Source organism: Pseudophryne corroboree, chromosome 1 (assembly GCF_028390025.1).
Source record: "Pseudophryne corroboree isolate aPseCor3 chromosome 1, aPseCor3.hap2, whole genome shotgun sequence".
NCBI lineage: Eukaryota > Metazoa > Chordata > Amphibia > Anura > Myobatrachidae > Pseudophryne > Pseudophryne corroboree.
In genome coordinates this window covers 132,294,751-132,309,971 of record NC_086444.1, presented here as the reverse complement: position 1 = coordinate 132,309,971, position 15,221 = coordinate 132,294,751, and the positions used below count along the sequence as shown (strand labels likewise).

The window sequence follows — 15,221 nt, the reverse complement described above, 5'->3', positions numbered from 1 at the left end:
GTATCACCAAACTGGCGGGGGATTTATAGAATTACTGCCTCCGCAGTGTCTAACCTTATAATGCCAGAATCAGAGGTTTTTATTACTGCCCAGGGCGTCCCCCCTGCGCCCTGCACCCATCAGTGCCCGCTAGTGTGTGTAGTGTGTGGGAGCAATGGTGCGCAGCGGCTAACCTCAGTGAAGATCTGAAGTCTTCTGCCGCCTTGAAGTCTTCTTTTCTTCTTATACTCACCCGGCTTCTATCTTCCGGCTCTGCGAGGAGGACGGCGGCGCGGCTCTGGGACGAACAGCGAGGGGAGACCTGCGTTCCGACTCCCTCTGGAGCTAATGGTGTCCAGTAGCCTAAGAAGCAGAGCCTATCACTTAAGTAGGTCTGCTTCTCTCTCCTCAGTCCCACAATGCAGGGAGCCTGTTGCCAGCAGTGCTCCCTGAAAATAAAAAACCTAACAAAATTCTTTATCAGAGAAACTCTGGAGAGCTCCCCTGTAATGCACCCAATCTCCTCTGGGCACAGGATCTAACTGAGGTCTGGAGGAGGGGCATAGAGGGAAGAGCCAGTGCACACCCATTCTAAAGTTCTTTATAGTGCCCATGTCTCCTGCGGAGCCCGTCTATACCCCATGGTCCTTACGGAGTCCCCAGCATCCTCTAGGACGTAAGAGAAATATAGATTTAGCTTTTAAGCTTATGCATATGCTTTTCAGCCATTTCTTTACATTATCAGGCAGACAGTTGCTTAGAACTCTACAGCCTTGGTGCAGACCAAAGTGTTCAATGATGAAAATACAATAACAATACATTCAACGCTTTATATAGTTTGCATCGAGTCTGGGGAGCGTATTACCTTATTCAAGATTAAATAAGAGCAACACATTCCCCTCATACCTCTGTAGAAGCAAAACATTCCCCTTGTACCTCTGTATGCGTAACTCATTCTGCTGTTCCTCTGTAGGAGCAACACATTCCCCCGTTCCTCTGTAGAAGAAACAAATTCCACCTGTTCCTCTGTAGAAGCAACACATTCCCCTGTACTTCTGTAGAGGCAACACATACCCTCGTACCTCTTCAGAGGCAACACATTTCCCAATGCCTCTGTAGCAGCAACACTTACCCCCGAAACCTCTGTTGAAAAAAACATTCCTCCCGTACCTCTGTAGAAGCTACACATTCCTCCCGTAACTCTGTAGGGGTGTGGTATGGTATGCCGGCGGCCGGGCTCCCGGCGACCAGCATACCGACCGCCGGCATACCGACAGCGTGGCGAGCGAAAATGAGCCCCTTGTGGGCTTGCTGCACTCGCCACGCTGCGGGCACGGTGGCGCGCTATTTATTCTCCCTCCAGCGGGGTCGTGGACCCTCACGAGGGAGAAAAACTGTCGGTATGCTGGCTGTCGGGATTCCGGCGCTGGTATACTGTGCGCCAGGATCCCGACAGTCGGCAACCTGAAGACCACCCCCTCTGTAGAAGCAACACATTCCCCTCATACAGATGTGTCCACTTAAATCCTTGCTGCAGTTAAAATAAACAGCCCTTCAAGTCGCGTCATGACTTGGTAGGGCAGAGCTTCTATTCGCAGCTTCTGCTGATTAAATTGATATTGAGCACGCCTATATTCTGTGTGTAATTGCGGCTGTATCTGCATCCGAAATTCAGGAAAACACTGAAGCACAGCATTTTGTATGCAAATACAGTAGCAGTCACACATAGAATATAGGCATGCCGCATATCACTTTAATCAGCAGAAGCTGCTTGTGCATCTTATTGCATGACATTGCGTCTAAAACGCATTTTGGCGGGAAAAAATGAGTTTTATGGTAAGAACTTACCCTTGTTAAAACTCTTTCTGCGAGGTACACTGGGCTCCACAAGTCTGGACAATGGGGGGTGTAGAGTGGGATCTTGATCCGAGGCACCAACGGGCTCAAAGCTTTGACTGTTCACAAAATGCACAGCGTCGCCTCCTATATCACCCCGCCTCCCAGCACAGGAGCTCAGTTTAGTTAACCAGCCCAATGCAGTAGCAGGAAAAGAGACGACAACGGTTAGTAGCCACATACACCACACTCTCACAACAAGAGAAGTGTCAGCGGCTAATGCCATATTAACCCAAAGAAGCTAAGTGCGTCAGGGTGGGCGCCTTGTGGAGCCCAGTGTACCTCGCAGAAAGAGTTTTAACAAGGGTAAGTTCTTACCATAAAACTCGTTTTCTGCTGCGGAGTACACTGGGCTCCACAAGTCTGGACAATGGGGATATCCTAAAGCAGTTCCTTATGGGAGGGGACGCACTGTAGCGGGCACAAGAACCCGGCGTCCAAAGGAAGCATCCTGGGAAGCGGCAGTATCGAAAGCATAGAACCTTATGAACGTGTTCCCGGAGGACCACGTAGCCGCCTTGCCCAATTGTTCAAGGGTCGTACCACGTTGGGCCGCCCAAGAAGGTCCAACAGACCGAGTAGAATGGGCCGTAATATGAACAGGAGCTGACAGACCAGCCTTCACATAAGCATGCGCAATCACCATTCTAATCCACCTGGCCAGGGTCTGCTTGTGAGCAGGCCAGCCACGTTTGTGAAATCCAAACAAAACAAATAGAGAATCAGACTTTCGAATAGAAGCAGTTCTCTTCACATAGATACGGAGAGCCCGTACCACATCCAAAGACCGCTCTTTGGGAGACAAATCAGGAGAGACAAAAGCTGGAACCACAATCTCCTGATTAAGGTGGAACGAAGAAACCACCTTAGGTAAATATCCGGGACGAGTCCTAAGAACCGCCCGGTCACGGTGAAAAATCAGATATGGGGAACTACAAGACAAGGCACCCAAATCCGACACTCTTCTAGCAGAGGCAATAGCCAGCAAGAACAACACCTTAAGGGAAAGCCACTTAAGGTCAACGCCTCCAAAACCACCGACAAGTCCCAAGGAGCCACAGGCGGGACATAGGGAGGTTGGATACGCAACACACCCTGAGTGAAAGTATGAACATCAGGTAAAGTCGCAATTTTTCTCTGAAACCACACCGACAAGGCAGAAATATGAACCTTGAGGGAGGCCAGACGCAGGCCTAAATCTAGGCCCTGCTGTAGAAAAGCCAAAAGTTTGGCTGTACTAAACTTGGAAGCGTTAGATGCGCACCAAACAAAGTAGGAATGCCAGACCCGATGGTAAATCCGAGCAGAGGCCGGTTTACGGGCCCGCAACATAATTTGAATGACCGCCTCAGAAACCTTTAGTCCTTAAGACGGAAGCTTCAAGAGCCACGCCGTCAAAGACAGCCGGGCTAGGTCCTGGTAGACACAGAGGCCCTGAACGATGAGGTCTGGGCGTTGTGGAAATAGAAGTGGACGCTCTGACGATAGGCCTTGCAGGTCTGAGAACCAGTGCCGTCTGGGCCACGCCGGAGCTATGAGAAGCAGATTTCCTTTTTCTTGCTTGAACTTCCGAATTACCCTGGGCAGGAGTGACACTGGAGGGAACACGTACGGCAGCCGAAACCTCCACGGCACTGCCAGCGCATCCACGAATGCTGCTTGAGGATCCCTTGTCCTTGCTCCGAAGACCGGAACCTTGTGATTGTGTCGAGACGCCATCAGATCCACATCTGGAAGACCCCACCTATCCACGAGGAGTTGAAACACTTCTGGATGGAAGCCCCACTCGCCGGCATGCACGTCCTGACGACTGAGAAAGTCCGCTTCCCAATTCAGGACTCCCGGAATGAATATTGCCGGTAGATGGTGTTCTGCCCAACTTAGAATCCGTGTGGCTTCCTTCATTGCCAAACGGCTTCGAGTGCCGCCTTGATGATTTATGTAAGCCACTGTGGTGGCGTTGTACGACTGTACTTGAACAGGACGGTTCTGAATCAAATGCTGGGCTAGGTTCAACGCATTGAAGACAGCCCGCAATTCCAGAATGTTGATCGAGAGGAGAGATTTCTCCTTGGTCCACCGACCCTGCAAGGAGTGCTGCTCCAGCACCGCGCCCCAACCTCTTAGACTGGCATCTGTCGTCAACAGGACCCAGTTGGATATCCAGAAGGGACGGCCTCTGCACAATTGTCGGTCCTGGAGCCACCAGAGCAGCGACAGATGGACCTCCGGAGTCAAAGAGATCATTTGAGACCTGATCCGGTGAGGCAGGCCGTCCCACTTGGCTAGAATCAGCCTCTGGAGGGGGCGAGAATGGAATTGAGCATACTCCACCATGTCGAATGCTGATACCATGAGGCCCAGCACCTGCATTGCCGAATGTATCGACAATTGCGGACGAGAAAGGAAGCAACGAATCCTGTCCTGAAGTTTCAGGACTTTCTCCAGACACAAGAACAACCTCTGGTTGTGAGTGTCCAACAGCGCTCCCAGATGCACCATGCTCTGAGGAGGGACCAGGGAGGATATCTTCCAGTTGATGAGCCACCCGTGGGCTTATAGAAACCGGACCGTCATATACAGATGACGCAGGAGAAGATCTGGGGAATTTGCCAGGATTAACAAGTCGTCCAGATACGGCAGTATCCTGACCCCTTGACGGCGGAGTACCACCGGCATCACCGCCATAACTTTGGTGAAGGCTCGCGGAGCCGTTGTTAAACCAAAAGGTAACGCCCGAAACTGGTAATGGAGGTTGCCAATAGCGAACCTCAGGTATTGTTGATGTGACACTGCTATAAGAATATGCTCGTAAGCATCCAGTATGTCCAGGGAGACCATGTAGTCCCCAGGTTCCAAGGCCAGAACTATAGAGCGAAGGGTTTCCATACGGAACTTGGAAACCTTCACAAACTTGTTCAGTGCCTTGAGGTTGAGAATGGGCAGGGAGGACCCATTCGGTTTCGGGACTAGAAACAGCGGAGAATAGTACCCCCGGCCCCTCTGAGCAAGAGGCACCTGTACTACGACTCCTGTATCCAGGAGGGTCTGTACCACCGAATGCATAGTGTTTGCCTTTGTCTAGTCCGACGGGACGTCTGTCTGGCAAAATCGATGAGGGGGTCGGTTTTTTAAGGCTATGGCGTAACCTCGAGTGACGACTTCCCGTACCCAGGCATCTGAAGTGGTCTTCAACCATTCCTGGGTATACCCTAGAAGCCGGCCCCCCACCCTGGGATCCCCCAGGGGGAGGCCCGCCCCGTCATGCGGCAGGCTTATCGGTCTTGACTGCTGGCTGACGGGCAGCCCAGGCTCTTTTGGGCTTCGGCTTACCAGGTTTGGAAGTGCGGGCCTGCTTATGGTATGCCTGACATTTTGCTTTACCTGAAGGACGAAAGGGGCGAAAGGACGTGCCTTTGGCCTTCGACACAGACGGAGCTGTATTTGGCAGACAGGCAGTTTTGGCAGTAGCCAAGTCAGCCACTATTTTATTTAAGTCCTCCCCAAACAGAATATCCCCCTTGAAAGGGAGTACCTCCAGGACCAGGATCTCAGCCACAATATCCTGCGAGCCAGGACTGACGGAGTAGAGGCCTTGGCTGCTAGGATACCGGCATCAGAAGCCGCCTCTTTAATATAGCGAGAAGCTGTGACAATATATGACAAGCATTGTCTAGCATTGTCAGAGGAGATTTCAGCTTCTAACTCCAAGGCCCATGCTTCAATAGCCTCTGCCGCCCATGTAGCTGCAATAGTGGGCCTTTGTGCAGCACCCGTGAGGGTGTAAATCGCTTTTAGACAACCCTCGACACGTTTATCCGTAGGCTCTTTTAGAGACGTGATGGTAGTGACAGGTAGAGCTGAGGAAACCACCATCCTAGCCACATGCGAGTCTACTGGAGGAAGCGTTTCCCAATTCTTAGACAGCTCTGGCGCCAGGGGATAGCGATCCAGCATTTTCTTTGAGGCACAAACATCGTACTCGGGCGTTGCCAGGGTTCCTGACGTATATCCACTAGGTGGTCAGAGTGAGGTAAACTTGTTTAATCACCTTCTGACGCATGAGCCTATCTGGTTTCTTAGGAGGAACGGATGGCTCGGGATCATCCGTAATCTGTAGAATTAACTTAATAGCCTCCAAAAGATCAGGAACATCCACATGTGAACTACCCTCAACATCAGCCGTATCTGAGTCAGAACCTGTGGGGTCAGTGTATGTGCTGTCTTCATCAGACGAGGTGTCAGTGACAGCAGTGGATTGTGAGGAGACGAGCGCTCGTTTAGAGGACCTCTTGGACTTAGGCGAGCGATGGTCAGACTTTTTAGTAGTCAGGGACTGGTTCAACTTCTTTAATTGAGCAGATAAATCGTTCGCCCACGGCGGTTTAGCTGCAGGGACCATACGGTTGTACCGGCATTGGGGGTCCCATAGGGGGTGTTAGTTTATGAACTAGCGTATGCAGAAGCGTGGAAAAAGCGGCCCACGGAGGGTCAGTATGTGCCTCCGTTGCCACAGTCCCACTGGGGGGCAAGGAGCCCCCAGAACCAGAGCCCACAGCTGCTATATTCTCCCCATATGTGCCTGTGGCTTCAGCAACACCAGCAGTGTGTTCCGCCCCAGAACCGTTACCCTCAGAAGCAGACATGATATAACTTGCAGTATGAGGTAACACAGTACAATTATTAGCAGCACTATATCCCTAAACCCCTGCGCAGTGTAGTCAGCACCAGCAGAGATAAAGGAGAGATATGGTGACTAAATCACAGAGAAAAATACGTAATACAGTATATCTTTGTGAAAATCCTTTATTAAATAACACCTGACGCATCAAGCCCCCTCAAGTTATAGAATATAGGGATAGCAAGTTGAGTGAAAGACACGAGATGGACACCACTCAGCTATCAATGCACACACAAATAGTCACAGTTTGTACAATGCAGAGGTTATTACAGACAATAATACTGCACTGGACTAGCTTACACAGCTATATAACAATAGATATAACACTACACAGTAAGAAACTGGATGTATATCACAGGGTAATTGTACTAGAAACCCTGACTAAATGCACTCTTTCTTACTAACACTGACTAAAAAGGCAGGTAGAATACTTAAGTGTCATGTAAAGGCACAGCGCTGACAACCAGGCGGCTTTACATAGGAGGATTTGCCCAAGCAGTCCCAGGAACAGTGAGCTGAAGAGTAATGGCACCGCAGACACTGACAGGGAGTGAGGAAAAGACAGATATGCAGCTCCAGGGCGGGAACACTTGCTGGAAATGGCACCCTGGGGCTGGGGGAGGGGCTTCAGGTCTAAGCCTTATCTCCTAAGCCTTATCTCCCTTGCTGGCAAAACCACCGGGTACTGTGGGCGATATTAAAATCGGTTTTAAGAGAAAACCTGACCTGCGCCCCCATGCCCTGGTGTTCTAGTGGGATCGCCTGTATCCGCAGTGTCCACCGCCAGTGCGCGCGGCCCGCCTCCCACTGACCGCGCCGGATCGCGATAAAGACCCGGTCCCGCGAGCGGGACCCACTTACCACCTCCCGAAGCGCGGCCACGCGATCCTGGAGAGCCCCAGACGTGTGTGTCTAACATGAAGAAAACCGGAGCCTCCGCTGTAGGTACCCGGCAACCAGGGCTCGGGAGTGTACAGCGCCGCTGGGGAGAGCTGGAGCTGCAGCATTGAATGTCACAAGACATTTACCACCGCTGCTGCCCTTGAAGTCTTCACTTTTTACCTCATAAAAAGCTTTTCTCGGGGCTGCTTGGAGCAGCCCCTCTGTTAAGTGCCTGCTTACTGCAGCACCAACTGACAAACTGAGCTCCTGTGCTGGGAGGCGGGGTGATATAGGAGGCGGCACTGTACTTTCTGGCAACAGTCAAGCTTTGAGCCTGTTGGTGCCTCGGATCAAGATCCTACTCTACACCCCCCATTGTCCAGACTTGTGGAGCCCAGTGCACCCCGCAGCAGAAAGTGAAAATAAAGACACTCTGCATTATCGAGTCACACAACACTCACACGTTGTATTATAGTGCACAGAGCAAAGATGTAAGAGGACACATCTGTACCTCTGTAGAAGCGACACATTCCCTTCATACCTCTGTAGAAGTAAAACATTCCCCTGTACCTCTGTAGAAGCAACACATTACCACCAAAATTCTGTAGAAGCAACACATTACAGAGATACAAGCACACACCACTAGTGTCATATATGAGGGAGAAGCGGTATAGCGTACCTAACATGCACGGATACCGCTTCTCCCCCATCATCTGTGGATCGACTGGACTCTACCTTTAGACTGCTGTGTAAGAACATGCAGGAACACCTGATGTGTAAGAACATGCAGGAACGCCTGATGTGTAAAAACATGCAGGAACGCCTGATGTGTAAGAACATGCGGGAACGCCTGATCTGTAAAAACATGCAGGAACGCCTGATGTGTAAGAACATGCGGGAACGCCTGATGTGTAAAAACATGCAGGAACGCCTGATGTGTAAGAACATGCGGGAACGCCTGATGTGTAAGAACATGCGGGAACGCCTGATGTGTAAGAACATGCGGGAACGCCTGATGTGTAAGAACATGTTGGAACGCCTGATGTGTAAGAACATGCGGGAACGCCTGATGTTTACTTCATAACTGCCTTTTGGTTTACCATTCATTGTGTAGGCCACACCATCTGGTGGGAATGCCAAGCATATGCTGCGTGGGAGGATTTGAGGACTGAAAAAAAAGTGGTCTCGTGTAGCAGAACCCTCACCCAGTTATGCTGTTGTAGACCATGAAGTTGGGTAGGAGTCTTAATAGCTTTCTATGGACTATATAGCTTGAATATTATCAGTAATACACTATTGTGCACAATTTGTTCTTTTTGAGATTTACCACTGAGGACGGCTTGTGTCGTCAATCAATGAGAGAATTGTGGCTGCAACAGTGAATCCGTATCATCTTCTAAGGGACATAATATTTATGCTTTAGCACATTAACGCCTGTTGGTGACTATAAGGTTTATCTTGTTTTGAGTGTTTGAAACTTTTCTCTGACAGTAAGCCCTGGCAGAAATTGTGCGGAGTAATATAGGTGAATATAGGCACTGTGATAGCCAGTAGTGACGCAGGACACATTGCTCCCAGCTGGAGATGTATCTGTGCGCGGAGGATACGCTTGCCGTGCACCTTGAAACTGACAATACCATGTTTTGCAGTGCTCTGTGCATCTAAATTCTATTAATACCAACAGGCTAAACAAATGATAGATAAGAAATCAAAAATACATTTTTGTTTTTATTTGTCAAGATGAACTTGAGGGCCACCAAAAGACCTTGGAAAAACCACCAAGTCTCTCAAGTTACTGACAATCAATACGCTTAAAAATTAACTTTATTAAAACAGAATGGAAAAAAAAATTGATGTTATTTCTCTATCCTTTGTAAATTTCAACTAATGCTCTTTTCTCAGTATAAAATTCTGAACAACGAACGCAAAAACAAGATATGTTTTTAAAATAACTAAACTATTTATGATTTATTGGAGGAAAGCAAGACGAGCCATCAAGGTGTTGCAAAAACCTTGAATTCTTCCGACAGCTGAATTATGTTTGACTGATTGAAGCTGACAGAAACCTAATGAACTAATCATTCATTTTAAATTTGTTGCCAACTTATAGGATTCCAAGAAATATTAATTAATATAAATTGCATTTTAAAAACCGCGTGATGTAAAGCCATGTATGAGCAACCTACAAAAACCATATTAACAGATCTGGTTCTGTTAATACTTTATAAGTGCTGAGTTAGAGCCAGCAGGAAATCGGCATCTAGAGAAAAACTTTTTGTGCTATGGGGAAAGTAAATGTGAAATGTGAAATATAGTTTACCGTTATGAGGATGGACTTACACAATTCTAGAATGCAGTAAAAGAATAGTGCTGGCCGCCAGGGCAATCTCTGCATATAACGCTAAACCGGTCCAACATTGTGTGAACACTTTGGAACCTTCGTTCATTATTTGAATGGAGTGTGTGGGACAAATGATTAACCAATACACATACAATACACAGGCATAAACATAGGGTATGTTGTTCAAAATTATACATCTGTCGTCTACTCTCTATAGGAGGCGGCCATTCTGTGGATTGAACCAAGAGTCAATTCACTAAGAACCGGTGACATCACTATGGCAGTTCATGACTACTATTCATGTGGCACTGACCAATATCCTTAGGATACTAAGGAGTCGATTCAGCCGCAATTTGGGCAAAAATTTCTTAACACAGGTCTCAATCTGAGTTTACAGTTTAATTTACAGCTTCAGACAAGGTGAAAAATAGGGAAAGATCCTTATTTTAAGGCAAATTGTCAGGACACAGCGCGGAACCTCTAGGATACCCTTCCCAATGGGTGTAGTATGTCTGACCGGCGGTCTCCTGACGCCCGGCAGCATACCGACGCCGGGATCCCGGCGGGGAGGGGCGAGTGCAGCAAGCCCCTTGCGGGCTCGGTGGCGACCTGCGGTCGCCACGGGTTCTATTCCCACTCTATGGGTGTCGTGGACACCCACGAGTGGAAATAGTCCCTGTTGGTCGGCATGCAGACCATCGGGATACTGAGCCGGCGGGATGGTGGAGGAGGTCATGTGACTGTCGGTCAGCAGACCGCCGGTCACATGAATACCACCCCTTCCCAATGAATATTAATATATTTAAATAGGAAAATATGGCCAAAACACATAATTTTCCATTTTCTCGAAAAATCTGATAAATGGGTTAAATGATGTGGGGCAAAATCACAATAGAGGAACTTTAACGTGCACTAAAATAGTAACACATTTATTAGCTGAAATACACTTGCTGCCTATCGCTTTTCCATCATTATTAAAAGTCGCAAAAATAAACCAATAGTTCGCTTATGACCCCTAACAGCCTTCTACAGCACACCTGCTGTCTTATTATTTTTGGGGGGTCCAGGATCCTTTCCCCACTCTTTCATGACCTTCACATAGGTTGTACATTGCAGAATCAACACGCTACATTTGCAACTTGCAGCTTCTAATTGAACTACAAGGGAAACGTGAGCGTGCTTCATGAAAGTATACCGCAAAATCTGCATAATATTACCCTGCAAACACAGGGCCTGTAACCTGTGGCAACTTAATCAGCCCTTAAAGCAGTGATGGCTAACCTTGACACTCCAGCTGTTGTTGAACTACATATCCCAGCATGACCTGCTACAGTTTTGTTACTTGGCCATGCTAAAACTGATGCAGGGCATGCTGGGATGTGTAGTTCAACAACAGCTGGAGTGTCAAGGTTAGCCATCACTGCCTTAAAGTGTGGCGAATGCTTTGTGCTAATTTCCTGTAATGTCCAAGGGGGTCATTCCGAGTTGTTCGCTCGCAAGCTGCTTTTAGCAGCTTTGCACACGCTAAGCCGCCGCCTACTGGGAGTGAATCTTAGCTTATCAAAATTGTGAACGAAAGATTCGCAATATTGCGAAAATACTTCTCTGTGCAGTTTCTGAGTAGCTCGAGACTTACTCTGCCAGTGCGATCAGTTCAGTGCTTGTCGTTCCTGGTTTGACGTCACAAACACACCCAGCGTTTGCCCAGACACTCCTCCGTTTCTCCAGCCACTCCCGCGTTTTTCCCAGAAACGGTAGCGTTTTTTCACACACTCCCATAAAACGGCCAGTTTCCGCCCAGAAACACCCACTTCCTGTCAATCACATTACGATCACCAGAACGAAGAAAAAACCTCGTAATGCCGTGAGTAAAATTCCTAACTGCATAGCAAATTTACTTGGCGCAGTCGCACTGCGGACATTGCGCATGCGCATTCGCGACTAATCGCTCCGTTGCGAGAAAAAAATAACGAGCGAACAACTCGGAATGACCCCCCAAGTTATGTTTTTTTTTGTTTGTTTTTTGCAAATTTCAAGTCTGTCAATGTTTTTATTGCTATTTTCTAGTGTTGCCTGACCAGTGTGTATTTTAACAGTCTTCACTGGTATATTAAGGCACGCTGAGTTTCACCACTCTACAATCTACAGTCCCCAAAATGAATAGTGCCACTGCACCATGGGGGCCGCCGGCATACCGACAGCTGGGCGAGCGCAAATGAGCCCATTGCGGGCTCGCTGCGCTCACCACACTATTTATTCTCCCTTCAGGGGGGTCGTGGACCCACAAGAGGGAGAATAGTTGTCGGTATGCCGGGTGTCGGGATTCCGGCGCCGGTATACTGAGCGCCGGGATCCCAACAGCTGGCAAACTAAATATTACCTGGAATTGGGGCTCTATAGACAGCATAGTATACCTAAACTGGTGTTTACTATGTCCACCTACAAAAATTAATCCATGATTCAAACCAGTCATGCAGGAAGCCAGCATTAATAACAGTCATGGTTCCTGGCGTAAGAACAAGGCATAGATGGCATGCCAAGTCATTTGAACACTAAGAAAGGGTTTATGCCATCTAATAGCATTCTATACACGATGTGTATTTTCTACAGCTAATATGCTTTACGATGCATGGTTGGGATCTCCTGTCGCCAGACTAAATCCAAAGGCCAAAACATTTGTCACCGTAATTATTGTCATGTTTTTCAGCATATTTTCTGAGCAAAACCTTCAGTTAAATAAATCATTTAGAATTGTTATCTGGACCTTACAAACTAACACAACAGAGATTCCAGTAAATATAAAAAATAACTCTTGGTTTAAGTACCTTTATAATAAAGAAAATCCCATGTATGCACAGCACTCATACATAAGAGTGTATACAGCAGGGCTTGACCAATGTTTCTAAAATCTAGGAGCCAGGATGATAGTGTAGGAACCAGACCACCGACCCCTACCCCCAAATAAATAAATAAAACAACTGAACCAACCCCCACCGCAGCCACATTACTGAGCAACCCCCTCGCCCGTCCCCCAGGCAAACCAACCCCCCACAGCCACACATACGAGGGGATACCCCCTGGCATACCGGCCCTCTGCATCCACACTGCAGTGCAGCTACCCCCCAGGCAAACAACAACACCACCCCCACCCTTTCGCAGTCACATTAATGAGCAGCTAACCCAAACTGGCAACCAACCCTCTCAGCCACACAAATAAGGGGGTACCTCTACGCAAACGACCACTCTGCAGCCTACCCCCGGGTAAACAATCCCTCCTACGCTGTGGCCACATCACTAACCCTCAGAAACCGGAAATCCCTGGCCATGCATATACCCTCTTATTGGGGATCACTATGGAGCCGGAGTTTGGAGATAGCAGACAGAGCAGGAAGGGACAGACAGGCATAACAGTCAGCGCAGGCCGGGACGGACAATCGGCACATGCACTCCTGTGCAAGAAATAGCCGCCACAATACACACACACGCCTCCAAAAATCTCCGCTGGGGCTGTTGGGACTGAAGAGGATCTCCTTCCTCCCTCTAAAATCTGGTAGCCAGGCAGCAAAATCTAGGGGCCATGGCTACCTGGCTCCTGGGATTTGTCAAGCCCTGGTATACAGTATGGGCAAGTTGTATCTGAGCTCAAGAAGAGGTTTATCCTCTAGAGATAAAGTTAGCAGTACAAAGGAAGTCTGTGTTCTGTTGCGAACGGACTGGACACATTCTTAAATCATGAGAAAAGTATCAACTTGTATTTTAGGAGTTTTCATGCCCCATAAATTACACATAAATACTAAATAACAAATTATTATAACAGTAGTCATTTAATAATAGTGGAACAACGTGCAATTTTTCCATCCTGTATTGCTACAAAAAGAAACCATAAACCAAAGAGGAAAAATAAACAAATACATAAGTAACCCACCTAGTAGAGCAGACATGTTCTGAAAAATCCGAAGCAGTTCTGGAGTAACGGATATACAGTTTTCCAATGTCACTACCCTAGAACAAATAGGAAATAGAAGGTCATTCTAATATCTTGCAGTACCATACATACACGCACACACACATACTATTATATGTAACATATACTGTAGATAGATGCACACATCTGTTGGCACTGGCACCTTCAATAGGAGGCTCACAAACTCATTTTCATACAGTGAGATCTATCAAACCTTCTAAAGAGGGCAAGTGGAGAAGTCAGATTCTAGCTTTATTTACCTTGTGCAATCTGTAAAATTATAGCAAGCGGCTATCTGGTTGCTATGGGCAACTTCCCTACTATCACTACTCAAACAGAGTTCATCCCTCTATTAGATCGGCCATCTTGTCAAGCACCGATAGCCCCTCCTACAGGAAAACAGCAGCTTAATAAACCCTGAGCATCACCGTACTCTATCCTAATAGGCTGTGTTACACCCATGTCTTCTACTCACGGAGTCAAGTCTGACAGCTTTTTCCTTTAATATATAAAGTGGACTAGTCCACTTATTCTGTTTGAGGACTAGTCCACGTGTTCTATATGACCTATTAGTGCAGCCCTGATCCTGCCAAAATCAAGAGTAGAAACTCTTCCAAATACACATGATAAGTTACTGTGCCCAAATATCTAACCTTCATACACATAATGTGGATGTCAAAAAACATGGCAAGCAATTTAGCATTGATTTATATAAGACTTTTTCATACTAAGCAAGGCAAAGTAACAAGGAATGGGATACATATGCTATGTCTGAATTCAGAATGTAGACATACAGTATACTGAATACATAATGTTGACGTACTCTTTGTCAACAGGGTACATGTTGATATGCAGGATGACTTGTGACTGGTCGATATTTAACCCTAATGTTGACATTTTCACTCTATCAACATATTATATGCTGACATTTTGTCTATACAGATGAGTCCTTGCTCAACTGTGAGGCTTTGCGCGACTAACACGACTCATTTGCCAAGAACAGTTTGCCAGCAGCTGTGTGCGGGCATGTGCATCCGATTCCACAGGCATGCACTGGTACGTACGCACATACCCGCGACTAGTTGCAAGCGGGTTTGAATAGTCGCTGCTGCAATCCGATCACAAATGCGAACGGATCGCTAGAATGAGGGAGGACACATCTGTAAAACATTTCCCAGATGTTGACAGTTTATCAATGTTGTCATCAAAACATTTAACACTTTGGTGTCAACATAGTGACGGCGGACGTACTGAGTGCATACCCAGGTGACTACATACATATTTACCCTCATTGTCTGAACACCTGATAGCAACGGGAGGCAATCCCAGTGGTCAGGGTACAGACGCCGGAATCCCTACACACAGTGAAATACCGGCAGTTGTGAGGCATTCCCACTCGGTGGTGGTCCACGCCACCAACTGAGGGGGAATATAACCCTGTGGCGACTGAAGGTCGCCACCGGGCCTGAAGCGTGGCG

At 47.6% G+C, this 15,221-nt stretch overlaps 1 protein-coding gene across 7 annotated transcripts in view; it reads right to left on the bottom strand.

Annotated features, from left to right (window-relative positions):
• Nucleotides 1-15,221, bottom strand: part of IPO11 (importin 11) — a 1,123,558-nt gene that overhangs the window by 576,283 nt on the left and 532,054 nt on the right. For all 7 annotated transcript variants that reach the window (XM_063963049.1, XM_063963036.1, XM_063963028.1 and 4 more), the window contains exon 22: nt 13,705-13,781. In XM_063963049.1, coding sequence (XP_063819119.1) covers nt 13,705-13,781 — 77 coding nt within the window. The remainder of the gene's footprint in view (nt 1-13,704; nt 13,782-15,221) is intronic.